At 43.9% G+C, this 26,716-nt stretch overlaps 1 protein-coding gene across 1 annotated transcript in view; it reads right to left on the bottom strand.

The window, feature by feature from the left end:
• The window catches only part of WNK4 (WNK lysine deficient protein kinase 4), a 401,913-nt gene that overhangs the window by 77,371 nt on the left and 297,826 nt on the right, over window positions 1-26,716 (bottom strand). Inside the window, exons 5-8 of the mRNA XM_069237729.1 lie at window positions 20,703-20,791; window positions 19,632-19,851; window positions 4,784-5,138; window positions 1,103-1,242 (exon numbers count right to left, since the gene is read on the bottom strand). Coding sequence (XP_069093830.1) covers window positions 1,103-1,242; window positions 4,784-5,138; window positions 19,632-19,851; window positions 20,703-20,791 — 804 coding nt within the window. The remainder of the gene's footprint in view (window positions 1-1,102; window positions 1,243-4,783; window positions 5,139-19,631; window positions 19,852-20,702; window positions 20,792-26,716) is intronic.

The following is a 26,716-nucleotide window of genomic DNA, read 5'->3' as shown; positions in this document are numbered from 1 at the left end:
AAGCTCGGCGGACGGTGTAAACCATCTGTCGAACTCATGATCAGCCCCTTAGTGATCACCATCCAGTGTTTTTCAGTGCTAAAAATAATAAAAGAGAAAATGTAAAGCAGCTTTTTTTTGCTGGCAGTGCTCCAGGTAAGGAATAGAAATGGAAGTTAATGTATATATATGTTGTTTGGTAGTGAAACATTAATTTTCATTTATGACAGGGATGCTAGAGGTGAGTCAGATAGATTTTAGTTTTAAAACATAGCAACTTTTTGTGAAAACGCTGTCTTTGTAAAGGGTTAATCACGGGCGCCTCTTGCCACCAGGCAACAAAACTAAAACAGCTCCCTCTAGAGGCGTGGTGATCATCAACTTAAACTAGGGTTAGAACAAGACAGCACACAGTAATGCTAGCTTTCACCTTGACTCGCCGGTAGTACTCCTTGTCTCTTAGCTCTGGGCTTAGTGGACGAAAAGGCACTGCAGGCACAAAACTAAACAGGGCTAAAACAGTCCTGTTTACTTTGTGTAGTTTCCATTTGTTTACTTTTGCATGGCGTCCCAGCCGCAAAGGGAAGGCTGTTGAGGACAAGGACTGGCACATATGATGAGACAAAGGTCAAAGGGTGTTTGATGTCACTTTTGCTACCCCTGACATTTGATTAATCTACGTCCTTAGTGGTGCTGCTGGTGCAAATTTTCTAAACAGATCCTCAATGGAGGGCACATCTCTACTTATCCACTACTTATTTTTTTTTTCTACCAGGCAAAAAAACATGCCTGGTGATAAAGGATAAAATGACTGTTCGTTTATTGTGTCATAGTTCTGGGACACCACCACATCGCTACATGGAATGAACTTGTATTCAGGGTCTGCAATGAGATGACAACCACTGCTTCACAAAATGCAGAAATGAACAAGTAAATGTTGTTGGGAGAGAAAGATGTGACCTGTTGCTATAGGGACAAGGCTTCTTAGACCTAGACCAGTGGGCTCAATCAATAGTGTATGAAGAATACCTCTGCTGTGACTGGGGTACCCTAAACAGAAGAAGGCGACAATGATGGATTGACAAAGCAGGAAAACAAGTATTTGAGGGTGTAGCGTACTCACAGATGGGAAACATATCTCGGGTTGCATGCTGGCAGGGCTGTAGGGGTCATCCAGCGAGACGCTGCTCGAGTGCCGAAGGGACACGTTTGGTGAATCCAGGTATCCAGAGGAGCTCAGGTAGCCATCAGTCTCACAGTCCGCTGAAAAATGTTAGAGGTATAAACCAAAGACATTCACTCAAGTCAATGTAAATCATATAAATTCCTGTTCAAAAGTACCCACTACTGCTTCTGATTAAAGTGATGCCACTAGCCACATATCATTCCCTAACATATGCTCAGAGAAGCACCAAAACAAAATAGTCAGCCTACATGTATGGTGGGCTGTGAAAATATGAAAAAGCGAAGAAATAAAGGAAAATGCAAGAAACATTGAAAGATCAGTTTAATAGTCTACATTTAATAAAATGAAAAACAATACACCTGGGCAAAGCTCACTGAAGAGATGTGGGATGGTTGGAAGTAGTGAGGATGGAAAGTTACTGAAAAGAAAAAAGAATCACTTAACCCCACAAAAAGATAGAAATATTTACTTATTTTTGATGCCTCAATTTTTACTTCTGTATTTATAACATAACTCAAAACAGACAATAAATAGAAAGCCCAGGATAGGTGTGCAGACTCCATAAAAGGAGTTTGCATCTGTTGGACACACTTGCGGGACAACTTCTTTGAGCGTGGCCGGTTGCTCCAATGCAGCCAAGAGACCCATCTAGGGTGAAAGGTTTGGGTGAGGCTAGGTGATCATCCAGACATGCAAGTGAGCTGAAGGCAATGAAGGACAGGGAAACTAAGAAACAGCTAGATGCAGGTTCTGAAGTTTGGACATAAGGTGGACGGCAAGGATAACAAAATGTGTGTATTGACATATGACAAGGTTGGGTTTCGTCTGAAGGATTAGAATTCGGATGGAGGTAGGGAGGACTGTGCGAATGTGAGTGGGCTGAACACCAGATGGTCAGACAAGGGGGAGATCAAGGCGTAGAAATATTTGTGAGCTAGAGACTGACATGATTATCAGGTTTGTCCGAAGGTGCTGGTGATCAGAAGGTTTGAAGCGGTCAAGAGGCCCTTTGGCTTTGAAGGATGTACACTGAAGGCACAGCGATTGAAAGATTTAGAATGAGGGTAAGCTACGTGTGATCTTAACATTGTGAATGCACTGAAGGTCTCAGTAACCAGTGGGTTGAGACTGAATGGAAGGGAAAGGGAAGTTTGCAGAGTGGTGACGTTTTGTGGGTTTGTCAAGGCGGTATTGGGCTGAAGGCACAACATCTTCTCCAAGGTACTCTCGAAGCACAAGCTTTTTGCAGTACACATGTTCTTTCATCAATGCCTACACCACCTGTAGTTGTGTGTTACCTTTTAAAGTTTGGGTCATTCTGATCGGACTGCCAAAACACAGCAAAGGGGTCGGCCCTTTAAACTACAAACCAACTATCCCATTAATAAAAACAGACGATCTACCCCTGAGCGTGTGAGCCAAGCACACAGGGACCGCATGTGTGGTCTTGGAAAGAAAAAGAGTTAAATCACGAAACCTCCTTCCTTGCTCCTTTTCACTTCAATATTCGTGCAAACAATTTACCTACGTTGTTGTATATATAGCTGCATTCTGTGCTGGGTTGTACTGCAGCTACACTGGGCCTGGGGGGTGGAAGGGGCGGTGCATGAGCCTCTGTGAGATAAAAGCAGGCTCAGTTACTGTCAGATAAACCCCCCTGGGGCCTGCGTGTCTTCTTATGTGCCCTGGTGATTAGTCAGAGCCTGCCTGTCCCCTGGAGTGTGGTGCTGCTGTTTCACCAAGCTCACGGACAAGTTAGTTTTGCTAAAGAAGTACTGTTAACAAACTTTTCTGGGAAAAACATGCTTTTGCCTCCTCTAGGCTTTTTAAAACAGGATTTTCTACGTTCATCCACACAGTGCCCGCCCGGGGCCACTTCTGAGCAATGAGAAGCACCACAACACAAAAGAGAACACGTGTTTTAATAAGTAATGAACAGATGACACCAGGCCTGAAAAAAGGCAAGTTAATAGATTTATGAACTAGTGATTATTGAAGACCCTGCCATCTACTTCCAAACCCATAGATCATCGCTTAGTACTTGCAATTAAAGCTACTTCGGAAACACTGAAGCTGGAGTGAATCATATGACGTCATAAATGTGCAACTATTCTATTTATTAATTTAGGGTGGCAAAGTTTCGGCCCTAATGCCACACTAAAAAGAACAAGTAGCTCAAGCAATAAAGTACGCCAAATTAATAACTTGCAGTCTACATTTAGTAACATCAAAAGCAATACACCTGGGCAAAGCTCAGTGTTAGGAATGTTTAATGGTTGGAAGGAGTGAGGATGGAGAGTTACTGAAAATAATTGGACAAAACAATAAAACATTGCAAATTAATATGAAATTTCCTTATCTGGAGTCAAAGGGGCAAATGGTGCAAGTCTGACCATGGTACACACACAAGCTTTTCAGAAAGGCATGTTTTGGGCATTTTAGGGATTGTGCTAAACCTTGAGTGCAGGGCCCGTTTGACACCGGAGGCATCAAAGCCGATTAACCGCAGGCTGCAGGAAAGATGTAATTGTGGAAGCAAATGTTAAATACTAAAATCTCAGCAAATGCTGAGGCCCAAAGCTTCAAAGGACCATTGTCTGGAAGAGGAATTCCTTCCTCGGATTAACCTGCTGTAAATCTCACCTGGAATGAGGAGAGGGGGCTTAGAAATCAAGAACCCCACCACTTCCCTCCTTGCCTACCCTGCTCTCCTGCATGCAGTAGGGGACGCCTGAGAAAAACGTGCGGGTAAGAACTAAAGGCCATATCTACAAAACACTGGTCTCAAAAATACAACCAGTGTTGACCGACAATGGCGGTCAGTACTTTTGCCAGCAGTAATATACTAATAGGTCGGCTTGTAAAGTTCTGAATATTGTTGGTTGTCATCTGACTTACCGCATAAACATTAGTAAGGTAGGTTGCAAATTCGGACTCACTAAGTTTGCAGGCCATCATATGGATGGTGGTCATCTGGGGTAAGTAGAACACCAAGTCCTGTGATCACTTTTAAAGAAACGGAACTTTTTTTTTTTTTTAATGTAGCTGTTTTCCTTAAAGAAAATGCGGCTGTTTAAAAAATAATGTATTTTCTTGCCAACGCTATGTTTTGGTGAGGTGGTAGCAGTCACCTCGACAATGAAATGTTGCAGAAATTTTCACAGCCAATTTTATAACTCACTTGCAGGAAGCTTTTTCCTGAATCAAAATTTGTAAACTTTGTGTTAGCTACATGTGGTATATGTTTTCAGTGATACATATGTTTCACTATTTCACTAGGTACCTGTTCTGGTTATTTTCATACTAAAATGGTAATGCTGTACTTTCGGGCCTCATACAACTCAGCCTAGCCAGAAAAGCTACTAAATTTTGTTTCATGTTTTTTCAATAGAGGACCGGTAAAAAGTGTGAGGATAACATCATTTGGAGATGTCTGGGAGCAGGTCAACATTTTGTTATCAAGAGTTTGCTTTCTAAACCAAGCTATTCAAAGGCAGGAACATTAAGAGATATTCAAAGTTACTTTTAGTTCAGATATGCACAACACATCATTTCCCGAAAATAATATTTTCCAACGCCGTTATTTACAATCTGTTGATAGAGTGAACCCCAACTTACACGTTGCTGACGAGTAGCCGGTGCTCCTCAACAGAAAGTGCTGATGCTGGTCTGCCTCGGGCTCCTCAGGCTCAGGTGCAAAGGTACCTCTGAACCCAGAGTCGGCGGAACCCATTGTCACAGGCAAAGGCTGGGTCAGCGAGGCAGCTTCTGTGGATGGTGACGTTTGCCCCTGGGGGGACTTGAGCTGCTCTAGAATGTTTAAGATGTCCTGCTGCTTTTCCACCTCTTTCTTCTTCAGCTCCTCCTGGGCACGTTTTAGCTTCTCCCTTTTGCGCTTAATGGCGATGACGCGATCTCTGATGGCCTTCGCGACGAGCTTGTAATCTGCTTCGCAGACAAAATTCAGAACCACCTGCAACAGAATAGACAGTAGCAGGGTCGCTTCCTGTAGAGCCATCATATATTGAGCTTTCCAAGGACTTACACTTTACAGCAATCTGTTCTAGATTTTAATAAAGACAAACATGGATATCCCACAGAGATGGCTATTGCATCCCTGCTATGCGTACGGAGACATCAAACGTCTTATGAACCAATAACCACTATATCCCGGTGGTGTTGTACCATAATATAATGATCGAAATACAGACCTGTGGATATCTGACCATAATAAAGACTCACAAAATATTATCACAGCAGAGTTAATAATAGTACATCTACACTCACCTAGATTATATTTTGGTAGTCTACAATATTGTAGCAGCATATCTACCAGTTGATATTCCATCTGTGGTATTGTGAAATATCAGCATGAACAGGAATGTTCAGAGTCAGTATCACATCAGTCGGAACAGAAAATGTTTTCTGAGATACTCATGGGTTCTGTTTTTTGCCTCAGTCCTTGATTGTTTGGCGCACTATGTGAAATAGGTTTGGTGGTCACAAAGTGGTTCAAAGGAGGCATGCTGTGTCACTTTGGGCATTATGGCATCCACCACTGACAGGATGAATATCATTTTCTCACATTCAGAAAAAAAAAATATTTGTGTTTTGAGGAAGAGACCAAGGGAGTCATTTAGGGGTTCTCCATAACTCAGCGGTTCTCCGGTCCCGCCAAACCAGCAGTTTCCCCCACTTTTAGATTCAGAGGATCCACCATGTTTCTGCAAGTGCAGCTTCGGCCAGCACTATGGAAGGGATCCCTTGACCGGGCAGTCTGTCTGCCACTCGTCTGCTGGGCCACTATGAAGATCACTGCACTCAATTTACAACAGGGCAACTGCCACTGATCTTCCCTGCTCGGGTCCACTGTTCGAGGCACAGTGGTAGCAGGCAGGGAAACCTTACACTAGCCTCTCTACACATGGGGAAACAAACTACTGCTTGGAATGTTTGTATGTATAAAGCAAAAAAGATGCCAAATGGGTGGAAATAACATGGCATTTAACTCTGTCTACAGTGGACTGGTCGGAGTGGTGGCTAGATTGTAAGCTAAGGGGACACAAGGTTCTCTAAATGTGGCAGGCTGTTTTCCGAAAGACAGGTGGAGACAGGGTTTTCTTTGATCCAGCAGGCTGGCAGACTACTTATCATAATTTTAAATGAAGCCCTAAGGAATGCTGTGGCAGGTACATCTCGTTAATGCCAATAATGCTCTTTTACGGTGCACTCTCCATACTTGAGCCTCTGAATGCAAGAAGACCACCTGGGTCTATGGCAGTTGCAGCTCTCAACGTTCCTGCCACGAGTACTGTTTTCCATATCACCTGCTTCTGAACTTTGGAGCATTCTAATCTTATCTCAAGACAAAATGACCTCCCTCAATGTAGACGAGGACACACTCTGCAAATGGCCTACATTTGGATATCCGTATTCTTTTTAAAGGACCAGGCCTTGATATTAATGCTTTTTAGGAGAGCGTGCACATGTGTCCATGCATGTGAGCCTTAACGATGAGTTCATTCTAATACAATGTCAGAGTAGGGTTAGTGTTCACAGATATTGAGTTGCAACATTTACAGAGCACTACACAGGGGTGGCTCCTTCTCACTGGTGCCATTCTACTGGCTGAGCCAGCAGCTGAAAAATAAAATTATATTTTACTATTGTTTTGTTTTTCAGCTGCTGGCCCAGCCAGCATGTGCAGGATGGGGCAGGGCTGTGAGGGGGGAAGGAGAAGGAGGAGTGGAATGCACTAAGTGCGCATGTCAGTTTGGCCGGTCGTCTTAGGCCCCAGTGCACTGTCTGAGTGGCAGACCAAGCCACTCCGACAAATCCTGATGATTCTCTCATGCTAAGCATGAAAGCAGCACCAGGACTGCATGGGGGGCCTGTGCTGGTGTCCCAGGAACTGCTGGCACACCAGAAGAGCGGAGGAGTGAGGCGGCAGGCAGCATTGGCAACGTTGGAATGGTAAATGTTTAAAAAAATTATTATTATTATTTTAGTCCCCCCCATGGACGTCTGTACAGTAAGAAGCATCGGTGAAGGCTGGCCCCTGATGAAGTGGTGTTATTGACTGCCAAGCCAGCAGCTCAACTTCTATTTTGACTTTGGCTGCACTATTGTTGTTCAATGAGGACTGGAAGGATAGATAACTAATGTCAACTACAAACGATTTGCCACAAGTAACTATCACACCAATGGGTAACGCATCCCTTTCCTGTGGCATACTGCCACATCACTTAAAAGTGATCATAAATATTATATATATATATATATATATATATATATACTTAAAAAAAGCAAAGGCTAGAGAGACGTTATAGTTAGGATCAGAATTTACATTACACGCACAAAACCACAGAAATTCAGCTGTTATAGTTAGAGTTATTTCAAGTAACTATAGCTCGTGCCCTAAGATAACTCTAACTCACGCCCACACTATGAACAGTTTTCAGATCAATAATTTTATTGCAAATGTTGCAATGGTATTATCAATGATATCATAGAAGATGCAATTACTGATGTAATATGTGATGTAATTAGCAGTGCATGAGTGCATGGCGAGGACGGGAATTGTAGTTACTTGAAATAACTAACTATAACAGCTGAATTTCTATGTTTTTGTGCATGAAAATTCTGATCCTAACTATAACGCCCCAGTAACTTTTGTTTTTTGTGAATTTATAAGGTTTTCTAAATGCTAATTCCTAACTATAACGCCTCTGTAACCTTAGTTTTTTTCAGTGAATTTCTATGGGTTTTTTTTTAACGCAGCAGGGGGTTGGCCATAGGGCTTGGCCTGTGGTCGACCCCCCCACATTCATCCAACCCCATGCCCTGAGAGAAAAGCAAGGAGAAGGCATGCTAAAAAGGGGGGTGGAAAGCAAAGAGAAAGCAGTGAAAACTAGGGAAAGGCAAGGAGAAGGCACTCAAAAAACTGGGGGAAAAGAATGGACAAAGTAGTGAAAACACAGGAACAGCAAGGAGAAGGCACTCAAAAAAACAAGGGAGAAAGCAACGAGAAAGCAGTGAAAACGAGGGAAGAGCAAGGAGAAGGCACACGAAAAAACTAGGAAAAAGCAAGGAGAAAGCAGTGAAAATGTGGGAAAAGCAAGGAGCGGGCATATAAAAAACAGGGTAAAAACAATGAGAAAGCAATAAAAACGAAGGAAAAGCAAGGTGAAGGCACGCAATAACGGGAAAAAGCAAGGAGAAAGCAGTGATAACGAGGAAAAAGCATGGAGAAGGCACTCAAAAAATGGGTGAAAAAGCAAGGAGAAGACAAGAGCAATCCAGCAAATAGCTGTTTTTTAAAAACTTTTTGCTGTGGATTGGCAGATCCACTGCAATTTTGCAGCAGAAATTTTAAAAATAAATGCTTTTGGCCCATGATGGGACGTCACCATCAGGCCTAAGGGGTCAGGGTATTCCTACCCTGGCCCCTTCTATTTTTTTTTTTTTCTTGCAACTTGGACAAGTCTGAGTCCCAAGATGGATGCCAGCTCTTCCTGGCTGAAATGTTGGCAGCCAAATCAAATCTTAGTAAGAGATCTGTCGGATCCATGGAGGATCCGCGTCCCTAGATATCCACATTTATTTTTCCTTTAATATGGATGAAACTCTTGAACAGATTTACAGCAAATCACAAAAAGTGATCTTTCTGCCAAATTTTGGTGAAATTCCACTTGGCGGCTCGGGCTATAGTCATGTCTAAAATCTCAATAGTGAATAACATGGGAAACACACAGTTTTTGACCCCACCCTCTTTTCTCAGCCCCCACTTGACAGATCACCCCCGCAACTTTCCATGCAGAACAAGACAGAGTAGGGCACTTTGTTTGGAAAATATTGTGAGGATTTGTTAAACGGCTCTAAAGTTCTAAGCAAACCAAAAAATGTTTTTCCTATGGAAACTAGGGCCCTCATTATGACTTTGGCGGTCTTTTTCAAAGACCGCCGATGCCGCGGGTGCCATTATACCGCCAGTGCTGGTGGTATGATTGCCGCCCTATTAGGAGTTTTCCGCTGGGCCAGCTGACAAAAGCAGTGTTTCTGCCCGCTGGCCCAGCAGAAAACTCACCACAACATTGAAGCTATGTTGAGGTGCGTTGGTGGAGCAGCACTTGTCGCGCATTTCACTGCCCGGAATTTGGGCAGTGAAATACGCGATTGGGCTGTGCATGGGGGCCCCTGCACTGCCCATGCCAAATGCCCAATCGCGCATTTCACTGCCCGAATTCGGTCTTTACCGCCATGGAAAGGCTGGCGGATGGGGACTCGTAATTTCCAGGGCAGCACTGCTTGCAGCACTGCTTGCAGCTTTGCCCTGGCGGATTACAACCGCTGGGACCGCCAGGCTGCAGGCTGGCTGCAGCCTGGCAGTGTCGGCGATATGACTGTGGTGGATCAGCCAGGGTCATAATAGGGCGGTCCAACCGCCATCGCAAGACTGGCAGTCTTAAGACCGCCAGCCACTTAATGAGGGCCTAGGTCTTAACTATAACTTCCTATTGGTAACCACCAGTAGGTAAAAAAATATATATATCACCTACTGGCGGTCACCAGTAGGTAGTTATAAATAGGACCTAGTTTCCATAGAAAAAACGTTTTTTGACTTGCCTATATCTTTGGCACCATTTGACGAATCTTCACGAAAGTTTACAAAAAAAAGGGCCCTGGTGAGTCTTGTTGCGCATAGAAATCTTGGGGGTGATCTTTTAAAGGGGGGAAGGAGGGGTCAAGAAAAAGGAGGGTCAAAAAAGTTGCGTTTCCCATGTTAATTCTCAAAGGAACTTTGGACACGACTACAGCCCGAACCACTGGACAGAATTACACCAAATTTAGCTGAACTCTAGCTTTTGGTATGCAGATTACGCTTTTGCTTACTTGGTGTAAATCCGTTAAGTCGTTTTTGAGATATTAAAGGAAATCCAAATGTAGTATATTTGGACTCACAAATAATTTGCAAATATTTGTGCGAAAAGAAGCGCTGTAATGGCCTGACCGGAACCTCTCTAGAAAGTTGCGCCCACCATTTTATTTCATGGAACACGTTCGCCAGGGGTGAAATATTAATTGAAAGTGGCATAAGGGGTCAGGGTGGAGGTAGCCTGACCCCAGGGGTGTGATATAGGTGTGTTTTAGAGGCAAATTATGGGTTTAAAATAATTTTGCACCACCATTCGTGATATTTGCAAAAATTCACAAATGTTAACAAATTATTCACAAAATATTCGCGAATGTGAAACAATTTGGAAGATAAACCACTGACTCATTCATACACAAATTAATTCACTAATACATGCACTCAGAGACTCATGCGCCCCGCACTCAGACCCACATGCACCCACTCACAGACCCACTCAGACACGGATGCACCCACTGAAGACCCAGTGAGACACTGATGCACCCACACACAGACCCAGAGACATTTATACACCCACTCACAGCATCACACACCCACTCACAGACCCACAGAAACCCTCACACATCCACTCACGGACCCACTCAGACACTGACACACCCACTCACCGACCCACACAATCCCTCATGCACCCACTCACAGACCCATTAAGACCCTCACACACCAACTCACAAATCCACTCAGACTCTCATGAACCCAGTAACAGACCCACACAGACATTAACACATCCACTCACAGACCCATTCAGACCCTCATGCACCCACTCAGACACTGTCGCACCCACTCACAGCCCCACTCAGACATTGATGCACCCACTCACAGACCGACTCAGGCAGTGACACACCCACTCACAGACCACTCAAATACTGACACACCTATTCACTGACCCACTCAGACCCTCAGGTACCCACTCACAGACCCACACAGACACTGACTCAACCACTCGCAGACCCACTCAGACATTGATGCACTAACTCACAAACCCAGTGAGACACTGATGCACCCACACACACACACTCACTGAGACACTAATACACCCACTCACAGACAACTCAGAGCCTCATGCACCCACTAACAGACCTACTCAGACATTGATGCACCCACTAAGACACTGATGCATGCACTCTCACACCCAGATAGAGACTCCCACAGCCACACTCACCCCAGATACACCCTATTCTCACACCAAGAGAGATATGCTGCAGCTAACTCCCTTTGGCCGAGCGCGACGATGGTTGGATTAACATATAGTATTGAAAATTACTATACATTAAAAAAAACATAGAAATTCACTGAAAAAAACAAAGGTTACAGGGATGGTATAGTTAGGAAATCGGATTTTTTTAAACATAGAAATGCACTGAAAAACCAAAGGTTACAGGTACGGTATAGTTAGGAAATAGAATTTAAAAAAACGTGGAAGTTCACTGAAAAAATTCAAAGGTTACAGGGACGTTATAGCTAACAATAACTTGCGCCCATGTAATGCACTGTTTATGACATCACTTATTACATCACTCATGGCGTAGTGAGTGACATCACTGATGACATCTCAAATGACAACACTGCAGTATTCTTACATCAGGATGTTCCACTAGACACTTTACTTTTCACTACTGCTACCATAAGCCTGGAAAGGAATATGACCATATTTTATTTTCGTCATACTTTATCTATATTGATTTTATACATATCCACTGATTGCTGTTGGAGGTACCTCTTGCAGCATTTGCACTTTAGGACCTTGCACTGTGGCACTTTATGTATATGGTCACTGCTGCTAAACATGTGGAATAGAGCCTTTTCCATCTCATACGTAGTGGATATGATTTCAAATTTAGATGTCCCATGTTCCATGAAAAGAACCATTCAAACTTGGACGTGCTAAGGGTCATTGTAATGCATATGGTGTTCAGTAATTATTGTGTATGATATCTTAATAACATAATAATTGTTCACATATGCCTTGCTGGAGTATGATATACCCTTTTTAGGATTTGCACTTCCTGACTGTGCGACTATATGTCAGTTTTCAATAGCAATAACGCGTTGGGTAACCACTTGGATCATCTTTCAATGCGGAGCGATCAAGTGGTGACATAATATGTAATATTTGAATCAGTATAATTTATGGATGTACATGGACAATAAGCACAAAACTACAATTCTTATCAGAATAATGTGTGAAAATGGTCAAAACATATGCCATATGGAAAATGTCACTTACCCAGTGTACATCTGTTCGTGGCATTAGTCGCTGCAGATTCACATGCTGTGCATAGTCCGCCGTCTGGTGTTGGGCTCGGAGTGTTACAGGTTGTTTTTCTTCGAAGAAGTCTTTTCGAGTCACGAGACCGAGGGACTCCTCCTACTTTGGTTCCATTGCGCATGGGCGTTGACTCCATCTTAGATTGTTTTCCCCGCAGAGGGTGAGGTAGGAGTTGTGTATGCTAGTAATAGTGCCCATGCAATGGAATGAATAAGTATGTACAAAATGAAGGTTAAAGTAATATATTTACAAATGTACAAATGTTGAAGAATTACTTCCAAACGGCTACAGGCTGCCGGGGAGGCGGGTGGGCGCATGTGAATCTGCAGCGACTAATGCCACGAACAGATGTACACTGGGTAAGTGACATTTTCCGTTCGGTGGCATGTGTAGCTGCAGATACACATGCTGTGCATAGACTAGTAAGCAGTTATCTCCCCAAAAGCGGTGGTTCAGCCTGTAGGAGTGGATGTAGTTTGAAATAAAATTCTTAGTACGGCTTGACCTACTGTGGCTTGTTATGCAGATAACACATCTACACAGTAGTGTTTAGTAAATGTATGAGGCGTAGACCATGTTGCTGCCTTACATATTTTGTTCATTGGAATATTTCCTAGAAAGGCCATAGTAGCACCTTTCTTTCTGGTTGAGTGTGCCCTTGGTGTAATAGGCAGTTCTCTTTTTGCTTTAAGATAGCAGGTTTGGATGCACCGTACTATCCATCTGGTAATACCTTGTTTTGATATTGGATTTCCTGTATGAGGTTTTTGGAATGCAATGAATAGTTGTTTTGTGTTCCTAATTTCTTTTGTCCTATCAATGTAGTACATTAGTGCTCTCTTGATGTCTAATGTATGTAGTGCTCTTTTAGCTATTGAATCTGGCTGTGGGAAGAACACTGGTAATTCCACTGTTTGATTTAAGTGGAACGGTGAGATAACCTTTGGTAAGAATTTTGGATTTGTTCTTAGAACTACCTTATTCTTGTGTATTTGAATAAATGGTTCTTGTATGGTAAACGCCTGTATTTCACTTACTCTTCTTAGAGATGTGATGGCAATGAGAAATGCAACTTTCCACGTTAAGTATTGCATTTCACATGAATGCATGGTTTCGAAAGGTGGACCCATGAGCCTTGTTAAGACAATGTTGAGGTTCCATGAAGGAACAGGTGGTGTTCTAGGTGGTATAATTCTCTTTAGGCCTTCCATAAACGCTTTAATGACAGGTATTCTAAAGAGGGAAATTGAATGAGTAATCTGCAGGTAAGCAGATATTGCGGTGAGATGTATCTTTATGGAAGAGAAAGCTAGATTAGATTTTTGCAAAAGTAGTAAATATCCTACTACATCTTTTGGAGATGCATGCAATGGTTGAATTTGATTATTATGGCAGTAATAAACAAATCTTTTCCATTTACTTGCATAGCAGTGTCTAGTGGAAGGTTTTCTAGCCTGTTTTATGACCACAATACATTCTTGTGTGAGGTCTAAGTGTCCAAATTGTAGGATTTCAGGAGCCAAATTGCTAGATTCAGCGATGCTGGGTTTGGATGCCTGATCTGCTGTTTGTTTTGCGTTAGCAGATCTGGTCTGTTGGGTAGTTTGACATGAGGTACTACTGAAAGGTCTAGTAGCGTTGTATACCAAGGTTGTCTTGCCCATGTTGGAGCTATTAGTATGAGTTTGAGTTTGTTTTGACTCAATCTGTTTACTAGATATGGAAGGAGAGGGAGAGGGGGAAAAGCGTACGCAAATATCCCTGACCAATTCATCCATAGAGCATTGCCTTGGGAGTGCCGGTGTGGGTACCTGGATGCAAAGCTTTGGCATTTTGCGTTTTCTTTTGTTGCAAATAGATCTATTTGAGGTGTTCCCCAAATTTGAAAGTAATTGTTTAGTATTTGGGGGTGAATTTCCCTTTCGTGGACTTGTTGGTGATCCCGAGAGAGATTGTCTGCTAGCTGGTTCTGGATCCCTGGAATAAATTGTGCTATTAGGCGAATGTGGTTGTGAATTGCCCAATGCCATATTTTTTGTGTTAGGAGACACAACTGTGTCGAGTGTGTCCCCCCCTGTTTGTTTAAATAATACATTGTCGTCATATTGTCTGTTTTGACAAGAATGTATTTGTGGGTTATCATGGGTTGGAATGCTTTCAACGCTAGAAATACTGCTAACAGTTCTAAGTGATTTATGTGGTACTTTCTTTGATGAATGTCCCATTGTCCTTGGATGCTGTGTTGATTGAGGTGTGATCCCCACCCCGTCATGGAAGCATCTGTTGTTATAACGTATGTTGGCACTGGGTCTTGGAAAGGCCGCCCTTTGTTTAAATTTGTACTGTTCCACCATAGAAGCGAGATGTATGTTTGGTGGTTTATTAACACCAGATCTAGAAGTTGACCCTGTGCCTGTGACCATTGTGATGCTAGGCACTGTTGTAAGGGTCGCATGTACAACCTTGCGTATGGGACAATGGCTATGCATGAAGACATCATGCCTAGTAGTTTTAATACTATTTTTGCTTGTATCTTTTGTGTTGGATACATGGCTTGTATGACCTTGTGAATTGTTTGGACCCTTTGTGGACTTGGAGTGGCTATCCCTTTTATTGTGTTGATTGTCGCTCCTAAGTATTGTTGTGTTTGACACGGCAAAAGTTTTGACTTTGCATAGTTGATGGAGAAACCCAGCCTGTGAAGGGTCTGTATGACATACTTTGTGTGATGTGAACACTTTGTTAGCGTGTTGGTTTTGATTAACCAGTCGTCTAAGTAAGGGAACACGTGTATTTGCTGCCTTCTGAAATGTGCAGCTACTACTGCTAGGCATTTTGTAAAGACTCTTGGCGCAGTTGTTATTCCGAATGGCAACACTTTGAATTGGTAATGTATTCCCTTGAATACGAACCTCAGGTATTTCCTGTGCGAAGGATGGATCTGTATATGGAAATACGCATCTTTTAGATCTAATGTTGTCATGTAGTCTTGCTGTTTGAGCAGTGGGATTACGTCTTGTAATGTGACCATGTGAAAATGGTCTGATTTGATGTAGGTGTTTAGTGTTCTGAGATCTAGAATTGGTCTTAGTGTTTTGTCCTTTTTCGGTATTAGAAAGTACAGTGAGTAAACTCCTGTGTTCTTTTGTGGACCTGGTACTAATTCTATTGCGTCCTTTTGCAGTAATGCTTGAACTTCTAGTCCTAGAAGATCTACATGCTGTTTTGACATATTGTGTGTTTTCGGTGGGACGTTTGGAGGGAATTTGAGAAATTCTATGCAATAACCATGTTGGATAATTGCTAAGACCCAAGTGTCTGTTGTTATTTCCTCCTAAGATTTGTAGAACTGGCTTAGTCTTCCCCCCACTGGTGTTGTGTGAAGGGGTGGTGTGACCTGTGAGTCACTGTTTATTTTGAGGGGTTTTGGGACCTTGAAATTTTCCCCGGTTTCTTGGGAATTGTCCCCCTCTGTATTGTCCCCGAAAACCTCCCCTTTGATATTGTCCCTGGTAGGTAGGTGGTCTTGTTTGTGAGGTGCTGGTTTCTGTGGGTTGACCTCGAAACCCTCCCCTAAAAGTAGTTTTACGAAATGTGCCAAATGTGCCTCTGCCCTGCGGGGAGTAGAGTGCGCCCATGGCTTTGGCTGTGTCGGTGTCCTTTTTTAATTTTTCAATTGCTGTGTCCACTTCCGGCCCAAACAATTGTTGTTCATTAAACGGCATATTAAGCACAGCCTGTTGAATCTCGGGTTTGAACCCAGAGGTGCGCAGCCATGCGTGTCTCCTTATGGTGACTGCAGTATTTATTGTTCTTGCAGCTGTATCCGCTGCATCCATAGAAGAACGTATTTGGTTGTTGGAGATATTTTGTCCCTCTTCAACCACTTGTTGCGCTCGTTTTTGGAACTCTTTGGGGAGGTGTTCGATTAAATGCTGCATCTCGTCCCAATGAGCCCTGTCGTATCGCGCTAGGAGTGCTTGGGAGTTGGCGATGCGCCACTGATTTGCAGCTTGTGCTGCAACCCTTTTCCCAGCTGCATCGAACTTGCGGCTCTCCTTGTCCGGAGGTGGTGCGTCGCCTGATGTATGCGAGTTAGCTCTTTTACGAGCTGCTCCTACGACTACTGAATCTGGCGCCAGTTGTGATGTAATAAAAGCAGGGTCTGTAGGCGGTGCTTTGTATTTTTTCTCCACCCTTGGAGTTATTGCTCTGCTTTTAACTGGCTCCTTAAAAATCTGTTTAGCGTGCCTTAACATTCCCGGGAGCATGGGAAGGCTTTGATAATGGCTATGGGTGGAGGACAGGGTGTTAAAGAGGAAGTCATCCTCAATAGGCTCCGAATGTAGCGATACATTATGAAATTCGGCTGCCCTGGCTACCACCTGTGCATATGCTGTACTGTCCTCAGGTGGTGAGGGCTTAGTTGGGTATGACTCAGGGCTATTGTCCGATACTGGAGCGTCATAGAGGTCCCATGCATCTGGATCATCTTGGCTCATGGTGGTATGAGCTGGTGAATGTGGTGGAGTTTGTGCCGGTGATGCATGGGTTAACGGTGGTGAAGAGGGTGGTGGAGTTATTTTCTTTACCACCTTCGCTTGTGGCTGCTTGTCTTCTTGTTGGAAGTCCAGTTTTCTTTTTCTCTTGACTGGGGGAAGAGTGGTGATCTTCCCTGTATCCTTTTGGATAAAGATCCGCTTTTGTGTGTGATCTGGTTCTATTGTTTGTAAGTCCTCCTCAAATCTGTATTTTTTTAGTTGGGAGGACAGTCCTTGTTCCTCTGAGTAGGAACTGGTTTTCGGTTCGGTTGCCGGGTGTTTTGGCACCGAAACCGTGGCTTTGGATTTTTTCGGCTCCGACAAGATCTTTCTTCTTTTCGGTGTCGTGCCTTCTCGGTGCCGACCATCTTCGGTGCCGTTGTCTCTGTGCCGAGCAACTTCGGTGCCGCTATCTCGGTGTCGACCCTTTTCTGCACCACTCTCTCGGTCCTGAGATTGCTGCGTGCCTGTGTCTCGACCTGAGTCGGACGACTTTGGCACCAGCTCGCCCTTTTTCAGTGCCGATGGACGGTCACCTACTTTATGGGTTAAGCCATGGCCTGTTGGCAGTGGCGTCCCCTGGGCTTTCTCTGTTTTTTCGTGTGATCTTTGTTTCGACATCTTACTCACGGTTGGTTGCTCTTCGACGTCGAATTCTTCGGAGTCTGAGTAGGGGATGGAGAATGTTTCTTCTTCCTCCTCCTCGAACCGTTGTTGTCCTGTCGGCGTGGACGCCATCTGCAACCTCCTGGCTCTTCGGTCTCTGAGCGGTTTTCTCGACCGAAACGCGCGACAGGCCTCGCACGTATCCTCCTTGTGCTCGGGGGACAGGCACAAGTTACAGACCAAATGTTGGTCCGTGTGAGGATACTTATTGTGGCATTTAGGACAGAATCGAAACGGGGTCCGTTCCATCAGTCTCGATGTTGCACGCGGTCGGGCCGACCAGGCCCCGATCGAAATTACCCCGAAGGGCTACCGGAGCTTCTTCAAGATTCGGTGTCGATCTGTCTAATCTAACCCGATACCGAACAAAACAATACCGACTGATTTTTCCGAGATTCTGACTAACTTTCCGACCCGAAACACGGAGCGAAAAGGAACACGTCCGAACCCGATGGTGGAAAAAAAACAATCTAAGATGGAGTCGACGCCCATGCGCAATGGAACCAAAGTAGGAGGAGTCCCTCGGTCTCGTGACTCGAAAAGACTTCTTCGAAGAAAAACAACCTGTAACACTCCGAGCCCAACACCAGACGGCGGACTATGCACAGCATGTGTATCTGCAGCTACACATGCCACCGAACATACTGTTACTGGAAATTATTGCGTGACTATCATGGCGTTTCATTGCACTGCCCTCTGAAATCTGGGGCAGTGCCATGAAAGAAGGACTGCTTTTTAGTCACATCGGTGGAGGGCTAAGGGTTGGCCAGTTTTAGGCATAAGCCGAAACGCGTCGACGTTCTGTTGGTGCTTGCACAGCAATAAAGGAAGATAATTAACACCCCAAAGTGCCTGATTTATGTGCATCGACGGTCTGGTGCCTTTGCTTGGATGATGAAAAATAACCAGATACAACGATTGAGAGATATATATATATATCGGCCCAAATCCTTCGTTTTTGTTTACACAAAGGCTCTGACGCTTTGCTTTTTTGCTAAGAAATGTTTATTCCATGTCTGCTGTCAAACGAGTTTCAGTCGCCGCCACCACCATGATCACTGACTATTTATATATTAAAGACCTATGTTTAGGTGAATGAATATTTACTTATTTCAGAATTGACCTGTGTGTGCTTTAACACTACTTGATGTGCTAGTGGTCATTTCTAAAACCGAGGATGGGCTAATAATTAAAAATTGCAATTTTCAGCGACTGCAATTGGACAGTTTCGTTCCCAACCTCTTACATACAATTGATAGGAACACTTGATTGGAACAGCAGCGCAGTGAAATTCTGCTGTGTGCATTTACCAGTTACATGCTGTGCCACGGAATTTTATGCGGACATCTGTGGCAAACACAATTACAGCTTTGTTAATACAGCGGTGGGGAGAGTCTAAATAGTAAAATTAGAAAGATAGTTTAGGCTAAGAAAAGCAGAAAAGATATACAACTGCGTATTTATCTGTTTTACACAAAGTATTTTTTTAAAGGCTGACTTATCTTAAAGTCTTCTTTGCAGTAAAGAAACACCACTTTCAAAAATCATCTATTCTTGCCCCTGCATGCAGCTGTGCAACATGCTTTGAAAGGCTGAAAACCTTCACTCAAAGGTTAGACTTTCTCAAAAGGACTAGACCTACAAGGAATGTGACCACCTGGGACACTATGTAGCAAGGGAGACTTTATACTCAGCATGCACCTCTAGAGTTTCTCAGAACATCTGCTCTAACTCAATAAGCAATGGAGGAGGCCCAAGAGAAAAGATGCAATGATGAGGGATAAAGACAAAGAACTAGCATTACTGGTACATGGGAAGACCAACCTACAGCCACAGAAGAAGTCACACAATGCGTTGGTGAAGGAATGGGGATATCCAAGGGTTGCCATGTCATTACCACTGGGAAGGATCAATCATCCCTCACTCAGTCGGTCTCTGCCACAGGCAAAGGTACACAGATTTTCATGACGTTTCCCGGCAGCATTAGACTTAACTAGCATGAAAACAAACCATCCAGGTAGACACGATCATCCACTCATTTTGAACTTGTATGGGCCTTACCATTTCCTGTGCCACCTCTTCGGCTACGTCTTTGTAAAGCTCAAAGAGAAACTCAATGGCATTGTTGTCTTTGTATCGGCCGTGGAGCTTCTTGGTGTCATCCATGCGCAGCCACAATTTCAGGCCAGACTTGACTCCGTCGTCCTCCTCGGCTAGCTCTACGTGCACTCCAGTGTCCTCTTGGAAGAAGGAATGCTCCAGTAAGTCTTGAATTGTGTACCTACAAAGCACAGGCATGATACAGTGTCAATACTACAATAGTGGCTTATTGCACAATTTATATTCTTATCTAAGGGGAATCTTAATCCAGGTGACCATGGTACCTAAAATATCTGGCAGACTATATGCTACTGCTCACTCATTAGTGAATAATGAGATCTTCCTAACAACAGCAACTGAAGCAGGTTCAAGACTGAGGTCAGTTTCCTCGTGGACCACTTACTGGAGTGATGAAAATGACCTGTTGCCAAGACGACCTGGTACCCAGTACATTGCATAGGTCAGCATAAGCTAGCAATGCTAGTGGGGAGAGCACCACTTATGGGCATTCTTCAATATCTTTCTTAATGACTTTTGGGACCTATGACGTGGAGAGTGATCTGTATCACATGGTCTTAAATAATTTCTGGCGATGCTAAGTGACCTATTCATGCAGTTGCTCTTCTGAGCTCACTTGTAATAGAGGGTACACCAGGGCCAGGCAATTTCCATTTGAAAGATGCCTATGGTTGCTCCCTCAGGCCCCCCAGAGATAGGCTACATGTCTGTTGTAGACCCTATGGTGCTGCAACAGGCAGGGAAATGAGCGCTCTAAAGCCTAGCATTGTTCCAATCACTCAGTACTGCGTGCATCCAAGCAGGTATCTGCTCACTACCTGGCATATGCTGCCATCAGTAGATGAATTATGATGGTTAAGAGATTATCTCAGTATTTTTGCTTTAAATTGTTCTACGGTGTTAGAGTGTATTTATCTCACATGGTGTGTCAACACAGAAATTTTACGCAACATCTTACATAGATTATGGCTTCGGCACTGCCCTCCTTTATGCAAAAGGCATTTTCCGTCGTACCTTTCATTTTTATTCATCCGAATGCACCCCTCTATGATCTCCTTCAGCTCGGGCACCTTCACTTTGTAAAAGCTGTCTGGCTTCATGCCCTACGCAGGGGAGAAAAAAGGGACAAAATTAGATTTCGACTCTTTGATTGAAGTAAAAAAAAACGTCCCCCACCTCTCATCACAGTGAACCAGGTGGCCAAGAACGCTTCCGTCACGAAGGTGTGGCACAAGGGGTCACCTTAGTTGTGAGCACAAGCAACAATAGACCGGTGATTTTCCGCTGTGGAAAGAAGGAATTAAACTGGATACAAGAAAGGGCATAGGCCAAATCTGGCTTTTTCCATAGCAGTTACTCCAATAACACTGACGCACAGTTTCTGGTGGCAATTGCTGGACAAACTCTGGCCGTGGTCCAGCGGCAAAGAAGATTAGCTCTCAGGAATGAGGCGGAAATGTGCGAGAGCCAACAGGAAGCAAAAAGGACCACTAATTAGGCCGACCTCTGTTAAAAGTAATTTTGGGACTATACCCTGACATGTCAACCTCTGCCCTATCATCACCTCACAATCAGAGGCCTGGAGGTATTTTGGAGATTTGCATTATGGATCTTAGATTCTGAAAGGTTTGTAGGGCTAAGGCAAACTCCGTTACATGTGACTTACTCTTCCAGAGTCCAGCAGGGTTGTTGAAGACTCCAGCCTACTAGGAAGACTCCACACAACTTTGTAACAGGATCTAGGGATCACTCACCAATATGGTCCATCACTCAACTTTATATTAGTCTATTCTAACCTTACCAGCTGTAGTTTCCTGCTGGACACATTCTAGTGTTTATTACAAAGCCACTCCATGGCATCCCTGTTCGCAACCGCACAAACCGAAGGAGAAGAAGTGCACCAACCACACAACGAGCTACGTGGTTGCGAAGTTCCTCCAGTCACCTTCACTCCAGTAAGTCATCACCACATGTTGTCCAGGTCGTCTAATGGCAAACACACCATCACTGCCATGTGCCTCACCCAATCCAACGAAGGAGCATCTCATCACCAGGTTGGAGCCTTACCCCGCAAAACATCAAGAGACCAACGAGGCACTCCTGGCAAAGTGTGAGACCAATTGTCCAGAGACTGTCTGATAGCCCACCGCACCTAGGTCCTGTTGGCAAGCACACCGACCATATATCATCCACCCTTGCAGTTGCGCAAATGACTTGGCCGTGGCTCCCATCAGCAATCCTACAGCGGCCTCAAAGAGGCCAACACGCAATCCAGCCCAGTCCACATAGTCCCGTGACGACCCACTGAAAGGGCATCAAGGGAATCCCTGCACGAGAGATGGTCTGGAAACTGCTCTACCGACAGAGTAACAGGAATCACTGGGGATTCAGAGGAAGGCGTCCAAATATCGCCAGTGTCTTCCCAGTCTTCGTGGGATAGGCCTGCATGGAATCAGAATGCCTTACGAGAAACCTCAGCAGTGGACTCCACCAACGATCCTGGTGCGCCAAGTTTGAACTGTTTGACACCAACTGCAAAACAGCAAAAGCATGCAGGACTGATCAACAGTGCATGAACGGTCACTCACCCAGCCAACCAGCTGTCAAAGAATACATCTCCACAGTGTTTGTGCCCAGTAGCAGCTGATTAAGTCATGGATGCATGCAGAGATGCCCGGGTGCACCCAGCTGCACCTGTTCACTGCCATCTTGCAGACTGCCTCTCGAAGATGAGAGACTATGTTGGTGCCCAATGTTTTTGTTACAGGTGGGACTTATTTTTGATACAGGATGGACTTATTTGTATTTTTTTTAAAGTTTGGGAGGAATGTTTTGTGCTGCACGATATTTTCTAGTGTTTGTTACACAGCCACTGCTTGAGTGCTAGATGTTACATCCATTCCACATCCATCTAACACAGGTGTCACCAGTCAGGTGACCCTCCCAATAAAAGAGCCCGAGTGCACATGCTTGAGGCCAGCTAGTATTACCACAACCATGTCTCTCTGTGACTTATTTCCTTGGCATGTGGGCCCAGGGCCCACAACATAACTCCAGCCATGATCCAATATGATGACCTCTAAAGAAAACAAAGGCACTGCCAACAGGCCAACCTGGCTACAGTCAATGAGACTCACAGAACTGTAAATAGGACCCACAGACTAAACCACTGAGGGTCCCCACAAGAGGCTGAAATGCGTTATACAACATAACTACCTCAAAATCTTCGATTGTACCTTCTACATTGATCTCACTCACTCGTTCACTCACATACTCAATGAGAAAATGAATCTCTTCTATGGGAGGGCTAGACATGCAAATGTGCAGCAGAAGAGATAATTTCTCTTTAGTAATGCATGACTAGAAAAGCATGACTCACTATGAGCTCAATTCATCAACCTCAGTGGGATACAGCTGCACGTAGCTTGTCCTGTTTGCGGTTTAAAGATTTTGCAGTAACACTTCTATGCTTGGCACACATTACCACAAACATCTTTAGAATTTCATACTGAAGCAGCACTCACTGTATATAGGCTACTCTATGGGACCGTTGATTAATCAGCATGTTTTTTCCCCAATATGATCCATCCGTGTATTCATTACAAGCTGTTATATAGCGTTTAGCACTGTAATGTTCCGGCTATCTTGTCTAATGTTCTTTACAACCCTGCTCAAACTTGTGCAGACTGTGAAATCAGGGATTCCTTAGGAGTGAAGTTTCTGGAAAGAAACCCTCATTCAACCAGCCAGCCTTACAGATGTTATAAGCATACGATTTACTACTATCAGAATCAACATGTGGGGACATAAGCTCTATGTAACTACCAGAAGGAAACTTTCCAAGATGGCTACCAACACGATGCTAGAAACATACCGGCATGCTTACCTTATAAATTGGAACTGACTTTCCAAAGAACAGAGTGGGCATTGGAGAACCTTGGATTCTAGCAGCAGCGCTTTGGTGGAGCATGTCAGTAGGCTCCTCCTCAACTAGGTTTGCCAGGTTGGAATACTGATTCCTGAAGCCTTTAGAAGGGACATGGAGCTATATCCCTGTTTCATGAAATCACGAGTTGCCACCTAGCCTGTACTTTGTGATAATCTTGGGTGAATCCTACACTGCATTGCTGTTAAAGATTAGTCCCTACGTCTTGTCATGTGTACTCTCCAGAGTCTGTTGTGTGTAGGCAGCACTAGGCCCCATCACAATTCTTTGTAAACGCAGGAGAGACCATTGTACTCCTCATGGCTGCCAAGTGTCACAAGAACACGTCCAGCCATTTCTTGCCTGTTGGCCAACAGCTCCTAATTTTCTTAAACTTGTTCACTACGTTTTATAAAGGGAGAGGCGAACTAGACAAAACCTGATGTAGAAAGGGTGCTGGCTAAGAGCCCAGGACTAGCTCAAAATGTCCCAGGACATATAATGCTTGCTATGAGTGACCCGACGCAGGAGGAAAATGAGCCGCAGGCACACTGAATATCAGCAGTAGCTGAGCATCAGGACGAAATAGTCGCCAGGCGTGCTGAAGGACCCACCAGCTGTTGTGAAACTAGAATACTGCTCAAAGACTTGCAAGATACAGACTTGGTGTGGCTGTCATGGAGTGAGATCACCAAGCAGTGGTCCAGCAACATGGTGGCATTGGTCGAACGGCGTCCTAAGAATTATCAGTGGGCGGGGAGATATGATGAAAAGCAGCTAGGGAGAATTTTGAAACGTAGCATTGCACCAGCAGCAGGATGAGAGTTAACCAGTGGGCACACTGACAGATATCAACCGGAAATTTCACAAGATCAGGACTTTGGTGGCCATCTTTGGGTCAGGCCATCATGATGCAGAAGACAATAGATGGGCATTTCCATGGTAAGGCTCACAAGTGACTGCTAACAAAACAATAAAAAATAGCACGCATCAGTAAAAATAAATACAAATGATGTACAGAATGCATGTATGAGATAAGACATGAATGTGTGATGACTGAGTGTACTTTGAAGATGTAAAATTATCCCAATTAAAATGGAAGGCACAAGGATATACATATACAGTTAATAGCATGGTGTGAGGAACAGAGATACTCCTATGGGGTACAGCCATCGTGTGCTCCCTCTGAGCTTTAAAATATTCGTAACAACAGGTAAAAGAGACACCCCCAGAGCAGCTTTCAGCTAGACCTAAAACGACAGAGCAATGTCCGCAAAATGGGAACAGCATAGAACAAAACTGCACTCTCTGCCCATTAATGTTGGCGTCTGTTAAAGAGAAAATTAACATCCACTTAATATAGGTGCACCTATAGGTGCAAACACTTGCACACTGATAGGAAAATCTGCAAATTCCACAGTAACTATATTTAGCTTTTAGTGCATATTTATGCGCCCTTAGACTTAGGTACTCTCTCAGGGTTTTTCACACCTGCATTTATGCTCTGTTTCAAAAAAGATTAAAAAAACAATCTTAACTTTTAATTTATTTTCTCTGATCTTCATATCCGGTAAAATAGATGCAATGAGGCATAGCAGTCTATTAGGAAGAGCCAGGGGTAACCAGGGGCGACCCCTGGTATGCCCTTTGTTAGTCATAGCACTGTCCTTGCTACTCTTGGTCTTATGTATCATGAAGGAAGCAACGGGAGCAGAAAGTATACAGGGTTGTAAGAGAAACGTTGCCTTTGTGTAGTGTCCAAAACCTGACCTCTCCCCCTTGCTCACATGTCAGTGTAAGGCAGTGGTTCCCAAACTTTTTCGACCCGCGGCTCCCTACATCTATATTTGCCATTGCCCGCGGCTCCCCATTATGTTACTTTTTTTTTTCTTCGGGTGGGCGATGTAAGCCCAGCCTCAGGAGTACTTTAATTATATCAACGAGCATAACATGGATGTTTTGTATGTTTCCTCCTCCCTGCTAGACCACATCTCCTCCAATTCAACCTCTCATTCTTAAACGTCTAAACAATGTAGCCACATCTCCCCCCTGTGTCACAATTGCTGTCCTCCATGCATGTGTTTTCTTCTCTGTTTACAACGTCATTACATTGCCTTGACCACACACACATATCACACCTCACCTTTGGTGCACACATTCTGCCTTCAATCTGGACACTTTCTCCTCTAAAACTACTTAACAGTACTTGATCATTCACCAGTGCTTAATTTGTGCTTGTTGTTACCGGTGCTAAGCAAGGAAGAGAAAAACGAAATAGTGTCACAATGGGAGAAAACAGCTGCAAGAGTGAGCTGAAGGGGCAGGGAGTGGCTTTAAAATCATTGAAGAGGCCTGAGATGGCTTCAGTATTACACTGCCTCAGTATTCAATTTTCTCACATTTAATTGCAGCAGCCACATGGTTAAAAGGAGGACTTTGGGCACCGGCACGTTTTTATTTACAAATTAAGCACTGCTGTTCACACTCCCACTCTGCAGTTTCTTGAGAATTTAGGAGGCACTGCTGCCTTAAATTATTTCAAAGGCTTCAGCTTTTGATAACTGTGCTTTCCAAGTTCCACTTGGTCTGTACCTCCCATAGCCGTTTTTCTGGCATCCCAACGAAAATTGCCTTCCCCTGGCAGTAAGACTCAGTAAGTAATCTGATTTGGGCATGCAAGTGAGGGAGGACTGTGGTCCTATAATTTATTTTTAACAATTTACTAGCATTTAGTAAACACAAATGGGGAAAAAAGGAAAGGTGTGCTTAGTAATAAGAAAAGGGTGGAAGGTTAATCTTTCACAAAGCAGAAATGCTGCAATTTTCCCCTGGACTTGTCATCAACAAGGAACTAATAATTCTAATAATGTCTTCTAACCTAAATAAACAAACTCAACCTCTGTGTGTGTGCTGAATCAAGCTGTTAGCAGTTTTCTTCTGTCCCGAAACTACACAGGGGCCTCGTGCTCGCCCCTGGGAAATATCCATCTGTTTTAAAAACAGAACATTAGTTATTAATAATACTATAATTACTATATAGGTTCTGCTTAGGAGAATTTCCTGCACATTCCTGTGATCTCCGGTCCTGCGGTGCCCTCTCTCT

This window comes from Pleurodeles waltl, chromosome 6 (assembly GCF_031143425.1).
Source record: "Pleurodeles waltl isolate 20211129_DDA chromosome 6, aPleWal1.hap1.20221129, whole genome shotgun sequence".
Classification (NCBI taxonomy): domain Eukaryota; kingdom Metazoa; phylum Chordata; class Amphibia; order Caudata; family Salamandridae; genus Pleurodeles; species Pleurodeles waltl.
The sequence above is the reverse complement of the archived record's forward strand: the minus strand, read 5'-3'. Positions and strand labels throughout refer to the sequence as shown.